Source organism: Pseudoliparis swirei, chromosome 24 (assembly GCF_029220125.1).
Source record: "Pseudoliparis swirei isolate HS2019 ecotype Mariana Trench chromosome 24, NWPU_hadal_v1, whole genome shotgun sequence".
NCBI lineage: Eukaryota > Metazoa > Chordata > Actinopteri > Perciformes > Liparidae > Pseudoliparis > Pseudoliparis swirei.
The window spans coordinates 2,107,588-2,128,163 of NC_079411.1; the positions used below are offsets into that span (position 1 = coordinate 2,107,588).

A 20,576-nucleotide genomic window follows, 5' to 3' on the forward strand; every position below is an offset into this window, starting at 1 on the left:
TATTTGTTATAAATTGTGCAATTTTCTTTTTCTATTATATTTTGTTATATCTAAAAAAAAAAATTCCAGGCGAAAGTAGTAGATCAACGTCACATTCACCTTGTGATGCTAACGGTGAAGCCAGGTCGGCGAGCCGATCCCCGATAGCCGTTCACCCATCAGAGATGAAAGCTGGTTTTGATGGAGGCTGACCGGGGGGGGCGGAAGACCACGATGGCGCGGCAACGTAGTTTCAGCTAGGAACCGACGTCGCGTTCAACGCTCCTCGATACGCTCGCGCGCAGCCCCGGAGCACGGAAAGGAACAGCACGATATGCAGTGAGTACCGACGAGCCCCGCGGAACCGGATCGATCCCGCGTAAAGTTTGGAGAAGCCGGGGGGCCGCTAGTCCTGAGTTAGCCGGTTAGCTCGCCCTCATCGTCCTAACTGGGGGAACCAGCCGGTCTTCCAGACTGGATTAACGCGTTAATAACGCGTCGTTTCTGGCTTCCGCGTTCGTCTCGCGCGGGCACGTTGGTTCATCGTGTATCCAAACGGCCGTGCGCGTGTTACGTGTCTGAACGCCTCCAGTAAAATGGAGACGACGCATCGGACACCAGGATGACAGACCGTGTTTCACCGTGTGCGGCGCGCAGGTGTGACCTCGCCTCAGGTGTGTGTGACCCCTGTGTTCCCCTCCCCCAAAGGTCATGAAGCGGGTTCGCACTGAGCAGATCCAGTACGCGGTGGCTCAGTACCTGAAGCGGAGGCAGTATGTGGACACGGACGGCTCTCTGAAGGGGGCCAAGCTCTTCCAGTCTGCGGAGGAGATGGCTGCCAGTCTCACAGGTGAGGTGATGGTGATGACGCGTGTGTAACAGTTAAGCACATGTGATTTGAATGCAGTATTATTAAGAATTAAAGACTCTAATTATGCACACAGGTGTTTTTTATTTGATTATTGCGGCTTTGAGCTGATTTCTACCGTCCCTCTTCCTCTGAGCAGTGCAGACGGAGTCGGGCAGCACCAACGTCGTCTCTGCTGCTCCCTGCCAGTCCGACCCGCAGCAATACGAGACCCAGTTCTCCCGGCTGCGCTCCTTTCTGTCAGGTATTCACATTCCTGCCGTCGCGGAGCTCCTTCGCTGTGTGTGTCTCCGCCACCGGTTCAAATATCCCTTCTTTTTTTCCCTTCCCATTTCCCCCCTGAATCAGAAACGGACATATCCTGGGCGAAGGAAGTGAGCGGCGTCCTCTACCCGCTCTTCGTCTACCTCCACCTGGACCTGGTCCACTGCGGCCTGAAGGGGGCGGTGGACGGCTTCTACGGCCGCTTCCACGGCGCCTTCCTCCAGGACGGCGAGCAGCGCGCCACCATCGAGCAGCTGCGCCACGTCCTCACGGCGCAGGACGTCGCCGCCAACCCCAAGCTGAGCGCCTTCCTGGAGCACAAGTACGTGGTGCACCTGGCGGAGCCGGCCTACGTCTACCTGCTGCGCTACCTGCAGAGCGAGGACAACAGCGCCCTCTGCAGGGCCCTGAGCACACACCTGCAGGTGGAGGTCACGGCCTCCAGGCGCACGGACTACCAGCTGTACGAAGCCGCGGGCGGGGCGACGGCCGCCAACGCCGCCGCCGCTCCGAACTCCGCCTCCTCCTGGGCGGGGGCGGACGGCGTGGCGGAGGGCGGCGCGACGGCGGGGGTGGAGGTCCCCGCCGGGGTCCCTCAGAGCGAGGCGGCCCTGGAGACCCTCCAGGACTGCATCAAGAAGGTCCGCGAGGGGCCGCCCACGCTCACCACCGTGTGCTTCTACGCCTTCCACCACACGGAGCAGACGCTGAACACGGCGGAGGTGTCGGCCGACAGCCGGCTGCTGGCCGCCGGCTTCGACAGCTCCGCCGTGAAGCTGTGGAGCCTCCGCGCCCGGAAGCTGAAGGCCGCGCCGCGCCAGGCCGACGTGTCGCTCATCCACCTGGCCTGCGACGTGCTGGAGGAGGAGGTGAGTGTCGCCCGATTGGTCGTTTATTCACGAGAAGACATCTTGGTTTCAGCCACTCAGAGGCTGAGCATGTTGACTGTGCAGTTGTTGTTGTTGTTTACATTTGTGGTTTGCAAATCATTCATCACAAGCTACCAGAGCCCTCTGAATGATGTTTTTTAAATGCCAGTTTTATCTTAATATTTACAAATAAACTGTGGGTCAGTTGCTAAATAAAAACATATATATTTATATATATGTGTGTTTTTATTTCTATATATAATTTTTTTTTTCTCAATTCTTTTCAGTTTATAACAGAATATATATATATATATATGAATTATAAAATTAAGAATTATAATTCAACAGCTGCAATAAAGCAGTAAATCCTCATATTTGAGAAACCCGACCCGTCAGAATATTTAATTTTTCCTTGACTAAATTCCAGAAAATTCTCTTATTTTTTTCCCCCTTATCTTCTAAATTGATTTTTTTAAACGAGAAATTTGAAGATGCATTGTAAAATATTTCTAGCATAAACTAAAACGGTGAATTGAGTAAATGACCTGACAGAATTGCGAGTTGCAGCCCGACAACAGAAACCCTCATCGGACTGTGGAGCGTGTAACGGTCAGGTGACGAGTGATGTCACTTCCTCCTCAGGTGGAGGAAGCCGACGGCTCCGGCAGCGAGCTCAAGACGCTGCGCGGCCACAGCGGCCCGGTGTTCCGCACCGCCTTCCTGACGGACGGCTCCGGCCTGCTCTCCTGCTCCGAGGACACCACCATCCGCTACTGGGACCTGGGCCGCTTCACCAACACGGCGCTGTACCGCGGCCACGCCTACCCGGTGTGGGACGTGGACGTGAGCCCCTGCAGCCTCTACTTCGCCAGCGGCTCGCACGACCGCACGGCGCGCCTCTGGACGTTCTCGCGCACGTACCCGCTGCGCCTCTACGCCGGCCACCTCGCCGACGTCGACTGCGTCAAGTTCCACCCGAACTCCAACTACCTGGCCACGGGCTCCGCGGATAAAACCGTCCGCCTGTGGAGCACCCAGCAGGGGGCGTCGGTCCGCCTCTTCACGGGCCACCGGGGCCCCGTGCTGTCGCTCGCCTTCTCGCCCAACGGGAAGTACTTGGCGTCCGCCGGCGAGGACCAGCGGGTGAAGCTGTGGGACTTGGCGACGGGGACGCCGTTCAAAGACCTGCACGGCCACACGGACGGCGTCACCAGCCTGTCCTTCAGCCCCGACAGCAGCCTGGTGGCGTCGGCGTCCGCGGACAACTCGGTGCGCGTGTGGGACATCCGGAACTCGCACGGCGGGACGCCGGCGGCCGACGGCTCGTCCGGCGAGCTGGTGGGACTGTACACGGGGAACACCAGCAGCGTGCTGAACGTCCAGTTCATGGCGTGCAACCTGCTGCTGGTGACGGGGACCGCGCAAGAGAAAGCGGAACAGTAGCCCCGCCTCCTCGCGGCGGCGCCGTCTCTTCTTCTCTGAAAAAGCCTGAATGTCTCCGGATGTCTGTTTTCAATGTTCTTCCCAAAATCCGATTATTTTTGTTTTAGTTCTCGGCATTTAAAAGTCTTCTCCTTTTTCAAAACTTTAGATCTTCAGCTCTAGCTGAATGCTGATTGGTCCTCGGGGTCTAATTGCCAAAGCGTCCTCACTAGATGTCAGTATTACATAAGTTCCGGGGTCTGGTGCCTTTTTGGTGGTCCAAAAACTGTTTACTCTGCTGTCATGCACAAGTTTTATTATCTATTACAGCAGCATGTGACCTGTTTTTGAAGAAAAAAAATATAAATATTTTTCTTGTTGAATAAAAAAAAAAAAAATCTATATACAAAATTTGACATTTTGCAAAAATCAGTTTGACCATAAACTTGTTTATTAACTGAAGTGAGAACATGAGGAAACGGGCAGTCACATCGGTGTTGCACTGGCGAGTATTATGGGATGGCGTGGTGGTCAGAATATCAGAAGAACCCTCTTCAAGCTTCAATCTCCAGGCTGTGTTTAGCCTAGCTTAGCACAAAGACTGGAAGCGGGGGGGAAACTGCTAGCCATCGCAAATATGAAGAAAACAAAAATATATAGATTATATATTTGCACCTTCCTACAACTCTGGACCCGTCTTATTGACACGCAGGTGTAGGCTGAACGTGTGAGGAGGGCGGAGCATCGTTGAGCGTTTGCTTCTCGCGGTCATGGAAGAGTTTTACGACCAAAGTATCAACACAAGTCTTTAATTTCTTTGAGCGCCGCAGGACAAAGCTGCCCAAATAAATCTGTGAACATATTCAATCGGAACAGAAAAGGTCTGAAATAAACACGACTAATTGAACGCTGAATGTCGGGAGCTTCTGGGAAATGGAGGGTTTGACGTGGTGGAAGAAGTACTCTGATATGTGACTTAAGTGAAGTACTAATATCGTTAAATGCTTTAACAACAACAACATTAGTTTGTTTGTGTTCAGGCTGTATTTTTAGTTATTAGAGTATTTACAAATGTCAATATCATTTTCAAAGGACTAGTGGAACACGAGAAGGTTATTCTGGTTTCACTTTGGCTCTTCAAGACAACAAAGAGGCATTCTCTTAAAATGCAGGACTGTCCCTTTAAATGTATTTTTCTGCCTGCCTCCCCATTAAAACATGTGTTTATATATATATATATCACATAACCTATGCTTTGCATTGACGCTCCTGAAGGTGAAAGGGCCTCGAAGGTGTAACACAAGTCAAGTGGCTGTTTGACACCAGAACAGGAAGTGGTTGTTTCTGTAGGTTTTGAGTCATAAAATTAAAAAAAGTGTAATTAGCCTTCTAAGAATCAACGGCTGTATTTTTTGTTGCACTTTTCTCAGTGGCATGAACGGTGCAATGTTAAAAAAGATTTTATATACATGTATGTGTGTATATACATATATATGTGTGTGTGTATATGTATACTGTATTTTTTTAATATTTTGTCTCCCAAGAGTTGACATCCAGGTTGAGCTAAAGGGCTAAAACAATACTGACCTAAAAATTGATTACATTAAAGTGTGTTTGTTTAAAATATAAATATATACTTATATTATTTATAATATATATCTATATTATGTATCTTAATTATATATATATTAGTTATTTTCGATCATTCATTCATAAATCCAGCCTGGAGTACTTTTTTGTTTGTCGACCCTCTTGTTGCTCCTGTAGCCCAAAGCAAGGAATAAATAACAGAATTTATTTGAACTAATGCTTCACACGGTTCATTTTTTATTTCCTCATCTCGTGCATCTCGGACCGGACTCTAGATGTGGGTCAGCTGGTTTCCATGGTAACAGACTCGCCCTTCAACTCAATTACACAATTTTAACAAACATTCAAGGATCAAAGTAGCTTGTATTTATTTATTTATTTATACAGAGCTTCTTTTGTTCAGCCGACCCTCATGCATCTAAATGGGGTGGACTAAATAATAGAAACACCTGTATCTCTATCGTCATGCATTTCAACGAATGTCTATTATCTAAGTGATGAAACGGTTGTAAAAAACTAAATAAACAACAATGATGGAAATGACGGAAAATGTCAGATTTATGACGTGGTGGAATAAAGACTCTTAAGTGAAAGTACTCTTACTAACAGAGTATTTCTACACGCTGGCACTTTCCTTCCTCTACTGCCCCCTGCAGGCCGCAGGGCGCCATGTCCAGGTGGAGCTGGTTAAAGAGAAGGTGGAGGATAAGGAAGGAGGTCTAACCGGGGTCACCTGCCAAGAGGACGCTTGATCAGAGTGAATGAAGCCCAAACCCTCCGCTGTGTAAACGCGCTCCGGCCTCCAGCTATGTGAAGAATGCAGCAGGAATGTGGTCGCTGCCGGGGAGACGGCCTCCGCCTGCTGAGGGTGGCAGGGTGCAGCGGCGTGGAGGCACACCCGAATACTGGGGAGGAAGTGTCTGTTCATTATGTCTCTTTGAGGTTGTGTAGTGTCTCTTTGAGGTTGTGTAGTGTCTGAGGTTGTTTAGTGTCTCTTTGAGGTTGTGTAGTGTCTCTTTGAGGCATTTAGTCTCTCTTTGAGGTTGTGTAGTGTCTCTGAGGTCGTTTAGTGTCTCTTTGAGGTTGTGTAGTGTCTGAGGTTGTTTAGTGTCTCTTTGAGGCATTTAGTCTCTCTTTGAGGTTGTGTAGTGTCTCTGAGGTCGTTTAGTGTCTCTTTGAGGTTGTTTAGTGTCTCTTTGAGATTGTGTAGTGTCTTTGAGGTTGTGTAGTGTCTCTTTGAGGCATTTAGTCTCTGAGGTTGTTTAGTGTCTCTTTGAGGTTGTGTAGTGTCTCTGAGGTTGTTTAGTGTCTCTTTGAGGTTGTTTAGTGTCTCTTTGAGGCATTTAGTCTCTCTTTGAGGTTGTTTTGTGTCTCTGAGGTTGTGTAGTGTCTTTGAGGTTGTTTATTGTCTCTTTGAGGTTGTTAAATAACTCTTTGAGGTTGTTTTGTGACTCTTGGAGGTCGTTTAGTGTCTCTTTGAGGTTGTTTTGTGTCTCTGAGGCATCTAGTCTTTCTTTGAGGTATTTGTGTGTCTCTGAGGTTGTTTAGTGTCTCTTTGAGGTTGTTTAGTGTCTTTGAGGTTGTTTTGTGTCTCTGAGGTTGTTTTGTGTCTCTTTGAGGTTGTTTAGTGTCTTTGAGGTTGTTTAGTGTCTCTTTGAGGTTGTTTTGTGTCTCTTTGAGGCATTTAGTGTATTTTTCAGGTTGTTTGCTTCCTTTTTGAAGTCATTGTGCATCTCGTTGTTTTGTGTCTCTTTGGGGTGATTTTCCTTCTTCTCTATCACAAATATATATACAAGCATTCAAATCTGGCTTACTTTAGAAGAGGCTTGTTTTACTTTGTTTAGTAACCTTTGTAGTATAAATGGAAATATACACTGAAGGTCAGAATATGCAGTGTCTACAGTATTATATATACACGATATGTCATCCGTATACACAGTATATATACTATAAATACAAATACACCACGGGTCAAATGTATACAGTACAGACAGTCGTATAAATATAAATACATTAGAGGTAAAAAAAAAAAAGGAACAACAATACTGTCGTCCTCCTTCTCTCAGAGATGCTGATTTAAATGAGAACACCTGTTTAAGCTATTTTATCGGTCGCCACAGGATCCAGTAGGACAGGCCCAGAAAGAGAGAGAGAGAGACACACACACAGCTGGGGCGAGGTTCACGGCCACAGGGAGACAAACCAGTTTCAGTCTGGAGGGTGTGTACCTGACGTGACAGGCTCGTCCCTGAAGCAGACGCACACACACACTCCATCACACCACTACTACCACCTCGCGTCTCCCTCTTCCTCCACTCCGCATAAAGCTCCTTCCCCCTAAGAAGAAGAAGAAGAAGAAGAAGAAGCAGAAGAAGCAGAAGAAGCAGAAGAAGAAGAAGATGCCTCTCCAGTCCACACTGTCGGGCCGGGGCTCCGGCTCCAGCAAGGCGGTGGACACGCAGTCGGACGGGAGGACGTTCGACGAGCTGAGGCACGACTGCCTGCAGCGGGGGGTCCTGTTCGAGGACCCGGACTTCCCCGCCGCCGACTCCTCGCTCTACTACAGCCAGAGCGTCCCCGTCAACATTGAATGGAAGAGGCCAAAGGTACGTGGGAGGGGGCTCAGAGCAGCATCTGAGGACCAGGAGAGGGTCCCAATGTCTGGGAGAAAAGTCTGAAATGTTGAATGAATGAAATGTGGTTCCCCTGATGAGATGCTCTATGAAGGGTCAACACATGCTTTAATAACTAGTTACTATACTTTCTTTGTGTATAACTGGTCATATTTGCTCTGAAAAGTCTCCTAAATGTAAGACTGTGGTTCAGGACGAGCTGCTGTTGTGATTTGATTGAATCTTGGCAGCGTTGATCAGTCATGACTGATACTGGGTCAAAGTTTATTTGAATTATTTTTAATTTTGTTGTTATTCCCTTCGTAGCTGCAAAACCAGTTGTGCAGGAAAACTGTGTAAACAGGGACGAGGGCATGGGCAGCGGCCTCCACCCTGAGCTCCGGACGATAGACTTTATCCCCCCACGCCTCCACCGCTATCTGCACACAGATAAAACTCACTGGAGCCCCTCGGAAGGCGTTTTGTGTGGACGCTTTTCTCCAGTTATCACTTGACTTTGTGCTTTCCAGCATTTCTCCGCCTCTTAACACAACCTGAGTAAACCGTGGTGAACTCACCAATCACGTTTGTTTCCCAGTGACTACACATTTCTCACCGGGGCGTTGCTGCAGAGTGAAATGCTTCAGCTACCTTCGGCCGTGTTGATTAATATGCCCGGAATGTGAACACACCTATCGGAAGTGTCACCTGTGTCACCTCTCAAATGGTCAATTTTTGACAACCTGTTTCTTTATTTTCTTCCGCTTCTCTTGCAGGAGATCTGCGAGAACCCGAAGTTCATCGTGGGCAACGCGAGCAGGACGGACATCTGCCAAGGACAGCTTGGTTGGGACTCGAGCTCTTCTGATTTCTGTCTATTCGAATGCACGTTGTTTTTCCCTCCCTTACCCATGATGCACCTGTCCGACAGGCGACTGCTGGCTCCTGGCAGCCATCGCATCCTTGACCCTCAAACAAGAAACCCTGGCCCGAGTCGTGCCCCACAACCAGGACTTTGACAGCAGATACGCCGGCATCTTTCACTTCCAGGTAGAGCGCCGGCAGCTGATTGGCTGCAGAGGGTTTATCGGACGACACACGCTCGCTCTCAGATGTTTACGTCTCTGTCAGGAGCAAGAACACAAAACTTTACCTTGACAAAGACACAAATAATACAGGCACATTAATGCAGGATGCAGGTGATTAACTGCCTCTAGTGAGGAGGATGAGGCGGCAGCGTTGATGGTCAAAACCCCCAAAATATAGTGAATTAACCCTCCATTCATCCATTAGAGTTATCCCTTGCTAAGTTTAATGTTTTCAAAAAAACTTCATAAAAACTACTGGACTTCCTCCCCAAATATAAATAATCCCAAATAGCTACACAGTATGTGTGATTATATAAACCTATATGAATACATGAAAATACTAAATAAAATAAGGAGAGCAATATAAGTAATTAAGAATATGCACATAAATATATGTATTTATATACATATATACATAAATATATATATATGTATATATATATATTTATCTATATATTTATTTATATATATATAATATAATTTATTATATATAATATAATTTATATATATATATATACTTGGATGCAACTCAATATATATATATATAGTTATATATATATATATAATTGAATTATCTTTGAAAGTATGATTTTATTGTTTGTTTTTCTGTTACAGAGATGTTAAAGCTTAAATAGAAGTATTTCTGGGGGCGGGGCATGTTTGTTTGATTGACAGGTGCCTCGGCCAATCACAATAAAACAGGAAGTGGTCTGGCAAATCCACAAAAAATAGAAGGAAATTCTTCCACCTGTTTGTCTCTTTAGGAAAACGTAAGAAGTTTTAACTAATAAAACAAACTCCCCCGGATCCTCTGAGTGTAATGATGTGTTTTGGTCCCTCAGTTCTGGAATCACAACAAGTGGTTGGACGTGGTGGTGGACGACCGGCTGCCGACGGTCAGGGACAAACTCATCTTGGTTCACTCCGCCTCCAACAACGAGTTCTGGAGCGCCCTGCTGGAGAAAGCCTACGCCAAGTAATCAACTCTATAAGTCTTCACTTCTTCACCGTGTGTGGAACTGATTGAAAGGACCATTGGAAGCGTAGGGTTCATCCTCTGGAGTTTAGGCTCGAGGGCGGACCTTGAGGAAAGGTCATAAGAGTGTATGAATTAGGAAAAGGATCATCTTCTGGAGTTTAGGCTCGAGGGCGGACCTTAAGGAAAGGTCATAAGAGTGTATGAATTAGGAAAAGGTTCATCCTCTGGGGAGTAGAAAAGCTCTCTGAAATGTCATTGGTCGAACGTCAATCAGTCACATGTTGGTCGTTTTGTTGCTTGTCGTGAGATGAAGTTTGTCTTTCCTTGAGGAAAGGTCATAAGAGTGCATGACTTAGGAGAAGGGTCATCCTCTGGGGAGCACGAAAGCTCTCTGAAATGTCATTGGTTGAATGACATTTCGGTCACATTTCGGTCACATTTGTTTAGTTGCTTTGGTCTCCAGGGTGGACCTTGAAGAAAGGTCATAAGAGTGTATGAATTAGGAAAATGATCATGCTCTGGGGACCACAAACAAACCCAGCAAAGGTCACGATGTTAGAGTTTTAGCCTGTGGCAGCATGAACAGATTCAAATGCAGAGGCGTTTATGGTCTCCTTGGACTTCCATGTTCTCCGTGGATGTCCATGGTCTTCATGGATGTCCATGGCCTTCATTGATGTCCATGGTCTTCATGGATGTCTATGGTCTTCATGGATGTCCATGGTCTTCATGGATGTCCATGGTCTTCATGGATGTCTATGGTCTTCATGGATGTCCATGGTCTTCATGGATGTCTATGGTCTTCATGGATGTCCATGGTCTTCATGGATGTCCATGGTCTTCATGGATGTCCATGGCCTTCATGGATGTCTATGGTCTTCATGGATGTCCATGGTCTTCATGGATGTCCATGGTCTTCATGGATGTCCATGGTCTTCATGGATGTCCATGGTCTTCATGGATGTCCATGGTCTTCATTGATGTACTTTGGTGACTTTGGTAACGTCGACGCTGCTGTCGGGGTCACCAAAAGGATCAGGGTTCATCCCCTGGGGACATGAGCATCCACAGCGAGACACCGGTCTCTAAACCTCTGAGCCGTGAAGTCGTCGTTGGCTCCGTCTTAACCACCGAGACTCACGCGTCTCGTTTTCCCCAGAATGCACGGCAGCTACGAGTCGCTGAAGGGCGGCAGCACCATGGAGGCCATGGAGGATTTCACCGGCGGCGTCGGTGAAAACTACGAGACCAAGAACGCTCCAGACAACCTGTTCGCCATCATGAATAAGGCCCTGGACCGAGGCTCCATGATGGGCTGCTCCATCGACGTAAAGACTTTTATTCACACCCCCTATATTATGGTCTCTTCCACCTGTCCCGATACGCGAGGTTCAGTCGGTACGTCTGCGTTAAACGTCTCTCTGGGCATTCTGGGGGTTTTCTTCAGATCTCCAGCTCTGCAGAGTCTGAGGCCAAGACCACCACCGGCCTGGTGAAGGGACACGCGTACTCCATCACCGGCCTGGAGGAGGTGAGGCCGTGTTTTCATGAATCCGTAGCAGACCTTCTCATCGTGACGTTTCACACCAACAAGAAACTAATGGTTTGATCTTCAGTTGACGGTCCGAGGTCAGAAGGTCCAGCTGATCCGGATCAGGAACCCCTGGGGTCAGGTCGAGTGGAACGGCCCGTGGAGTGACGGGTGAGCGTGAAGGACTATACCACTTTACCCTCACTGGGGCCAGCTTGTGTCTCTCTTTGTCTCTGTGAGTCTGCTGGTTAGTGGACTGATAGTGGAGAGCCAATCGGATCGCAGGACGTCAGCTCAGTCTCGCTTTCTGGGGTTGTTCAACGTCTTTTAACGTCTTTCTGTTTAACGTCTTTTAACATCTTTCTGTTTAACGTCTTTCTTTAGTTGTTTAACGTCTTTTAACGTCTTTCTGTTTAACGTCTTTTAACGTCTTTCTGTTTAACGTCTTTTAACATCTTTCTGTTTAACGTCTTTCTTTAGTTGTTTAACGTCTATTAACGTCTTTCTGTTTAACGTCTTTCTGTTTAACGTCTTTTAACATCTTTCTGTTTAACGTCTTTCTTTAGTTGTTTAACGTCTTTTAACGTCTTTCTGTTTCACGTCCTTTAACGTCTTTCTGTTTGACGTCTTTTAACATCTTTCTGTTTAACGTCTTTCTTTAGTTGTTTAACGTCTTTTAACGTCTTTCTGTTTAACGTCTTTTAACGTCTTTCTGTTTAACGTCTTTTAACATCTTTCTGTTTAACGTCTTTCTTTAGTTGTTTAACGTCTTTTAACGTCTTTCTGTTTAACGTCTTTCTTTAGTTGTTTAACGTCTTTTAACGTCTTTCTGTTTAACGTCTTTTTTTAGTTGTTTAACATCTTTCTTTAGTTGTTTAATGTCTTTAAGTCTTTCTCTAGTCATTTTGCATCTCTCTGTAGTTTTTTGTGTCATCATCATTTAACAACAGAGACGTGGTCATAATTTGTAGAAAACATCCTTATTAGTAATATAATACCAATAAGATAATGAGGGTATCGTCTCATAACTTAAGATGAGAGAGTAAATGACCAATCCTGCATATTTTACCAAAACATAACCTCATCATATGGTTATCCCTCGTGAAACTGAAGCCTTTCTCTGTCATATCTCATGTTTACGTGAATGAAGAACAAATAAAGTGTTTTGTTGTTTGCGGTGAAGATTCTTCTTCCTCTGATTTGTGCACGTTGAGGTTGTAACTGATGGTTTTTCTTCTGTTTTCAGGTCCAGAGAGTGGAGTAATGTTGGGGAAGCAGAAAAAAAACGCATCTTGAAGAAATCAGACGACGGTGAATTCTGGTGAGTTGACGGCTTGATAAGATGAAGAAATCTATTCAACTGTACACAACTTTGTCTTTGCGTTATCGGATTGTACATTAAATATGCTGCAGCCATGTAGTCACTTTAAAGTCAGAAATATAATGTGCCACATAGAAAGAATAATAAAGTCTTCGGCCATGAGCTTTGAATGTAATCTTAATAATGCATTAAGTAACATTGCAGTAAGATTTTAATATCTATTACATTTCATATATTGTTCTAATGGGAACATTGACTCCAGACTTCAGGAACCAATGGACACATTAAAATCTGATTTTTTTCCAATATCGACCTTAAAAAACAAACGTTAGAATTAAACTCTTTGGCATAAAAGTGATTTAAGATGAACTCTCGTGTGTCTTTTAAAACGACTCCAGGATGGAGTTCAGCGACTTCAAGAGGAACTACGACAAGGTGGAGATCTGCAACATGACCCCGGACGACCTGAACGACAGCACCAAGCGCCACTGGGAGGTCAACATGTTCGAGGGGAAATGGATCCGCGGCTCCACCGCCGGAGGCTGCAGGAACTTCATCGGTGAGGCCGCCTGAGAAGCCGGTTTACTGGCAACTGATTAAATGATTGTTCACTTAATTTGAATGTTTAAATTTGTATTTATTATTCTTACAGACACGTTTTGGACGAACCCGCAGTTCAAGCTGCAGCTGGAGGACGCCGACGATGATGACGACGTGTGCAGCGTGGTTATCGCTCTGATGCAGAAGAACAGACGGAAACTGAGGAAGGAAGGCATGGACATGGAGACCATCGGCTTCGCAGTGTACGAGGTCAGGAAACAACAGATAATATTAATAATAATAATACAATATATTATTTTTGTTATATATTAGTATAGTAATTTATTATTATAATCATTATAATAATTATATTATGAGATAATATATTATATTATTATATAAATATGTTATATAATAATAATAATACAATATTTTTTTTTTTTAAATATATTATTTTAGTAATATATAATTGTAATAATTATAATAATTATAATATCTATATAATTATATGATATATTATATTATTATATAAATATGTTATATATTAATAATAATACAATAAATTATTTTTCTTATATTTTAGTATAGTAATATATGCATGTAGTAGCTCCTTTAACCACGTCTACTAATAAGTATATATATATAAATATATATATATAAATATGTAACGTCCAGGCTCCAGAGGACGAGGACCAGCTGGGAAAAGACTTCTTCCGCTACAACGCGTCCAAAGCGCGCAGCAGGTCGTACATCAACGTGCGCGAAATCTCGGAGCGCTTCACGCTGCCGCCGGGGAAGTACCTGCTGGTGCCCACCACCTTCCAGCCGCACCACGAGGCCGACTTCATCATCCGGGTCTTCTCCGAGAAGAAGACGGCCGCCATGTGAGTTTAAAACCACGGCGGGACTTTAGGAATATAGTCAAGCCTTTTGTTTTCGTTGTATCTTGAATATATAAATATTTATTTATTTAGCACAAAAAATAAAATGGACAAAAATAAAATGCACTAAAAGATTACAAAATAAAATAAAATCATTCTTCAAAATAAATGAAATAGTCAATATTTACCAGAAAAGAATTTAAAGAATATAGTCCAAAGTCATTTTTGTTTACATTGTATCTTAAATCTATTTATTTTTTATGTTTTTTGTAAATCAAATCAAATGGACAAAAATAAAATGCTCTTAAAATAAAAAAACACATCGGAATTTTTATAATATAGTCCAAAGTAATTTCTGTTTACATTGTATTTTAAATATATGTATTATTTGTAAATCAAATGCACACAAATTAAAATGCAAAAAAAAATCAAACATGGCACAATAAAATGGCAAAAAAATTAAATGCACACAAATTAAAATAGAATAAAATCATTCCCCAAAACACTTTCATCTGTTTGGGTTTAATGAACCATATTGTCAGCGGTTTTCTCATTGGAGAAGAATTAAATTCAGAATAACTGTTATAAATGTGAGAAAGAATCACAGCTCGTGCTTCTGTGTCCACAGCGAGATGGGCAGCAACGTGGACGCTGACATCCCAGAGGTGAGTATCAATAACCCGTCGATCAATAACCCGTCGATCAATAACCCGTGGAGTCGATCGATCCACCTGTCTGAACCTGCCTTGTTTCCTCCAGCCGCCGCCGCCCTCCGCCCCGGAGGACGAGACGGATGAGGAGAAAGGCCTGAGGAGGCTGTTCGAGCAGCTCGCCGGCTCGGTGAGAAAACAGTAGGCGGAAGGTCAGAGGTCAGAGGTCACGTGACCCGCAACAAACGCTCGGCCACAGGCTTCAATAATGCAGCTTTAATCTTGTACAACGACGGGATTTTTAATTCGGAGACTCGATGTGGCTCATTCACACTTGTTATGATAATAAAATCTATAATATTTATTATATAATATAATATTTGTGTGGACTTCCCCCTCCGCTGTGCCTGCAGGACGAGGCCATCTCCGTCAGGGAGCTCCAGCAGATGCTGAACGGCGTCCTGAGCAGACGTGAGTGAGCGTTGGAGGATTAGATCCCTGACCCTAACTTAATCTGACTTTATGCAACTTTAATCTGACTTTATGGACCTTTTATCTGACTTTAGGCACCTTTAATGTTACTTTATGCAACTTTAATGTTACTTTATGCAACTTTAATGTTACTTTAGGCAACTTTAATGTTACTTTATGCACCTTTAATCTTACTTTATGCTCCTTTAATCTTACTTTCGGCACATTAATCTTACTTTATGCATCTTTAACCTTATTTTCCATGTTTAACCACTTTGATGCAAATAAAAAATATTTATAACTGTTCCACTTTTTTTAAAATCCTGTTCTCTGCTTCCAGGAAAAGAGATCAAGTTTGACGGCCTGAGTCTGAGCACCTGCCACAGCATCATCAACCTGATGGACGTATCCTTCCACACCAATAATCTACTGTAGTTTGACTTCAGGCGGCACAAGGAACCTTCATCGCTCATGTGATGTTTAAAATCAACACAACTGTGTTCTGCAAAGTGTTTTCCTTCACCGTGAACCAGGTGGACAACACGGGGAAGCTGGAGTTCCAGGAGTTCAAGGTCTTCTGGGAGAAGATGAAGAAGTGGATCGTACGTCTTCATTTATGTTCAGAATAAGTCAAAATAACAAATACATAAAGTAGAACTGCTCCACAGGTTAAGACCTACACAAGTAAAATAAAAGCCCTATTTCACAAGTATTAGTATAAAGTATACGTAAAGTACCAAAACTAAAAGTACTCGCTATTAATTTAGAATAATATTTACAATATTATTTTACTGGATTATAATGATAATAATTACTTTGTTGTTCATTTTAAAAAGGTGGAGCTCATTTGAAAGTATTTATATATATATATATATAAATATATAAATATATATTTTACATATTGCTTTATGCACTGCCGGGTTGTAATTCTGTAATATATTAGTTCATTTATATTTTAGTATTATTTATTTTGTAAATCGGTGAAGTAACTAACGCACGTAAAGGAGTAAAAGCTAAAGTAAGAGAGACGTAATGTGATCGATGACACACTGGAGAATGATTTTAATGAGCATGCAAAGATATCCTGTCATTCAAATATTAAAGTATTCTATCATGTGCTAAAGCACATAAAGTCAGATTAAAGGTGCATGAAGTCAGATTAAAGCGGCATAAAGTCAGATTAAAGGAGCATAAAGTCAGATTAAAGATGCATAAAGTCAGATTAAAGGAGCATAAAGTCAGATTAAAGATGCATAAAGTCAGATTAAAGGTGCATGAAGTCAGATTAAAGGTGCATGAAGTCAGATTAAAGGAGCATGAAGTCAGATTAAAGGAGCATGAAGTCAGATTAAAGGTGCATGAAGTCAGATTAAAGGTGCATAATGTCTGCTGTCTGTGTTCCAGATGCTCTTCTTGTCCTTCGACACCGACCGCTCGGGGAAGATGTCGTCCTACGAGCTGCGCATCGCCCTGAAGGCCGCAGGTGAGCCACCGAAGAAATAAATTAATAATGAAAACCAGAAATATACCAATAATCCATTTTGTGTAATAAAACTGTTGTTCCAATTTGAGAGGCCACGAGACAAAAATACCTTTAATGTTACGTTTACCTTTAATGCTCCTTTTATCTTACTTTATGCAACTTTATCTTACTTTATGCAACTTTTATCTTACTTTATGCAACTTTATCTTACTTTATGCTACTTTATCTTACTTTATGCTCCTTTTATCTTACTTTATGCAACTTTATCTTACTTTATGCAACTTTAATCTTACTTTAGGCAACTTTAATCTTACTTGATGCTACTTTTATCTTACTTTATGCAACTTTATCTTACTTTATGCAACTTTAATCTTACTTTAGGCAACTTTAATCTTACTTTATGCAACTTTTATCTTACTTTATGCAACTTTATCTTACTTTATGCTCCTTTAATCTTACTTCATGCATCTTTATCTTACTTTATGCAACTTTATCTTACTTTATGCTCCTTTTATCTTACTTTATGCAACTTTATCTTACTTTATGCTCCTTTTATCTTACTTCATGCAACTTTATCTTACTTTATGCAACTTTATCTTACTTTATGCAACTTTTATCTTACTTTATGCAACTTTATCTTACTTTATGCAACTTTTATCTTTCTTGAGGCAACTTTAATCTTACTTTATGCAACTTTTATCTTACTTTATGCAACTTTAATCTTACTTTATGCACATTAGCACATACTTTAATATTTAAATGACGGGATATCTTTGCATGCTCATTGAAATGCGTGTGTCATTCTCCAGTGTGTCATACCTTACATCTCTGTGTGTCTGAACGGTTAGTTTCACATCTCTCGGCTCCCTGCAGGCATGAAGCTCAACAACCAGCTGCTGCAGGTGATCGGCTTGAGGTTCGCCGACGACAATTACGACATCGACTTCGACGACTACCTCACGTGCATCGTGCGCCTGGAGAACATGTTCAGTACGTCCATGACTCAGAACCAGTTACTGCTTTAAAGTCTGGGAACGAGACTGATGCTGCAAATCAGCACCTTTAATGTTACTTTATGCACATTTAATCTTACTTTAGGCACCTTAAGTCTTACTGTAGGTTCCCTTTATCTTACTTGACAATAAATAAACAATTAGACGTGTATCAAATAAACACATAATCTATACTCGTATTAACATGTTCAGTGTGCAAAAAAGAAGAAGGGAGTTTAAAACAATAATTAAAGTCTTTGAGCTGACTGAAACTTTTCCTCTGAACAGGAGCGTTCCAGGTGCTGGACCAGTCCAAAAGAGGACGCGTGAACATGAACATCATGCAGGTAAATTGTATATATATATATATATATATATATATATACAAATTATATATAATATATATATATATATTATATATATTATATATTTCTATTCATTATATATATTATATATATTATATATTTCTATTCATTATATATATAATATATATAATATATAATGTTTATATATATTGTATATTTCACTTCAAAAACTTAAAAAAACCTTTTTCTCTCTTAATGATGATCAACTGGATTTTATATATATATATAAAAAATTAAGAGTGAAATAAACAATATATAGAAATATTATATATATTTATACATATAATATATATACATTATATATAATGTATATATATAATATAATATGTACAGTTCTTTATTTTCTGTAATGCAATTAAAAAAAAAAAAAAATATGCATTCATTCTTACAAATCAACTGAAATATTGCAAGCCTTTTATTCTGATTTATTGCTGATTATGGCTTACAGCTTAAGAAAACTCAAATATCCTATCTCTAAATATTAGAATATCATGAAAAAGTATACTAGTAGGGTATTAAACAAATCACTTGAATTGTCTAATTAACTCGAAACACCTGCAAGGGTTTCCTGAGCCTTGACAAACACTCAGCTGTTATAAATCTTTTTTTACTTGGTCTGAGGAAATATTAAAATTTTATGAGATAGGATTTTAGAGTTTTCTTAAGCTGTAATAATCAGCAAAATATTAAAAGATAAAAAGGCTTATATATTTCATGATTTGTAATGAATCCAGAATATTTGACATTTTTTTTTTTTTTATTATTACAGAAAAAAAAACTTTATCACATATCACAATATTCTTATTAGCTGTATATATATATTGTTTATTTCATTTTTTCAACATTTTAAAATAACTTTTTTCTCTTTTAATGATTAACTGGATTTTATATATTAATATCTTATTATTCATATTTCCTGCCTCACAGTTCCTGATGCTGTCGATGAACGTGTGAAGAAACAACGAGACCGAACAAAATCCACCAGAAGAACAAATCGGGTGTTGGCTAATGTTTTCTCATGTATGCTCTTTAAACTCCCGGCATATATATATATATTTTTGTTTGTTTTTATTAATGTGAGATGTTTCCTGCGCTGAAGATGATGGAATAATGGGATCATTTTTTTAGAATTTTCTGACTTTTTTGGACAAAACATTGTTTTATTTTGCTTATCTGCTGCTGTTTGCGTAAATGGAAATAAACTTTTAATAAAACGTCTGGTTATGGACCAAAATCACTTCATTTATGTTACTAAATAAACGTAGTTTGTCTTTAGAAAAACAACGTTTTTGAATAAATAAACATAATTTATCTTTATAGAAACAATTTGAGTAAGTAAACATAATTTGTCTCTAGAAACAACAACTTTGACCAAATAAACATAATTTGTAATTTATGATCCTTCCTTTGCTTTTTATATGAAATATAAAAGAGTTGAGTTGATTCTGTGCGACTTTAATGGATTGTTATTTTAATTTATTATGAAATGTTTGCGTGACAAAAGAAGGGCTCACATTGGTTAGTAGTAAATAAAATAAAATATACTCTGCTAGGAGTAAAAGTCATGCATTTGAAGTAAAAGTAAAGTAAGAAAAGAAGAAGCAGTAAAGTGGTAAAAGTACTCTTAAGCAGAATTACTAAATAATATATCTGAAATTTTTGAATTCACTTCAATCACTTAGATGTTGGAGCTGGTAACTAACTATGTGCACTTTAGTTTAGTCTATAATAATACATTATAATGTATTAATTAATGTATATGTTGTATTAATAATCCCAATATGCAAAGTAATCACATCAAATAAATGTAGGATAGTAAAAAATGCAAAGTATTCATAGTATAAATATAGATGGAGTAAAAGTACTTAGTTACTTCCACAACGATGCAACCAAAGGGGTTGTTTTACTAGTAAATATATTGAACATAGACATTAAATGAAGTGTGTATGTGCGCGTTGCAGGTTGTTGAGTGGGTGGAGGCATTTCTTTGAGAGAAAAGAAAGAATGTGGATGAAACTGGAAAAGCAGGAAACCTTTCACCACGACGTGAGACATGTAGAAACTCCAGAGCGGAGTTATTGATGTTGGAGATACGTTTGGCTTTCTGCCCATGTCGTGTCGGCGTGAAGGGGAATGAAGGTGTGCATGCTAAACACTGACTTCATAGACAAAAGATCAGGTTAAAGAAAAAGTGGTGTGACACACACACACACACACTCACTTAGAGCATCAAATGTGGATTCATCCGCCGCTGAAAATAGTCCCCAAACAATTGCTTTATTTCCTCTAAAACAATTTTAGAAATGTGTCTGGACCTTTTAAAAAATGTGTTATATATATACATATATATATTTATTTATTTATTTATATATATATATATATAAATGTATATAAATACATATTTATACGCATATTTATACGCATATATACATATATATACACATATATATATACATATATATACATTTATTTATATATGTATAGTAAAACACTGAATAAACTTATTCACCACTGATTTCGTTGTTTTCCTCTTTTCCGCTCCCCACCACCAGGTGGCGGTAATGCGCCTATTAACTGGTCTTCCACCAACATAACACAAGAGAGAAAGATTGTGGACGATACCAATGATACGTAACGAGAGAAAACCCCAGTTTATAACGATGTGAATTAC

At 41.2% G+C, this 20,576-nt stretch overlaps 2 protein-coding genes across 2 annotated transcripts; both read left to right on the forward strand.

Annotated features, from left to right (window-relative positions):
• The first annotated feature begins 105 nt into the window (after window positions 1-105).
• On the forward strand, window positions 106-5,205 carry taf5l (TAF5-like RNA polymerase II, p300/CBP-associated factor (PCAF)-associated factor). The gene is made up of 5 exons (XM_056408396.1): window positions 106-318; window positions 688-829; window positions 987-1,091; window positions 1,196-1,980; window positions 2,623-5,205. Exons 2-5 carry the CDS (start codon window positions 691-693, stop codon window positions 3,421-3,423), a joined length of 1,830 nt encoding a protein of 609 aa, XP_056264371.1. The 5' UTR covers window positions 106-318; window positions 688-690; the 3' UTR covers window positions 3,424-5,205.
• Window positions 5,206-7,291: 2,086 nt separating this feature from the next.
• On the forward strand, window positions 7,292-19,123 carry capn9 (calpain 9). The gene is made up of 20 exons (XM_056408388.1): window positions 7,292-7,598; window positions 8,381-8,450; window positions 8,536-8,654; window positions 9,535-9,668; window positions 10,831-10,999; window positions 11,119-11,202; window positions 11,288-11,373; window positions 12,449-12,523; window positions 12,922-13,082; window positions 13,176-13,333; window positions 13,739-13,947; window positions 14,573-14,609; window positions 14,704-14,784; window positions 15,008-15,065; window positions 15,406-15,470; window positions 15,599-15,667; window positions 16,470-16,548; window positions 17,422-17,538; window positions 17,829-17,887; window positions 18,833-19,123. The coding sequence occupies exons 1-20, from the start codon at window positions 7,392-7,394 to the stop codon at window positions 18,857-18,859; spliced, it is 2,064 nt and encodes a 687-aa protein (XP_056264363.1). The 5' UTR covers window positions 7,292-7,391; the 3' UTR covers window positions 18,860-19,123.
• The last annotated feature ends 1,453 nt before the right edge of the window (window positions 19,124-20,576 follow it).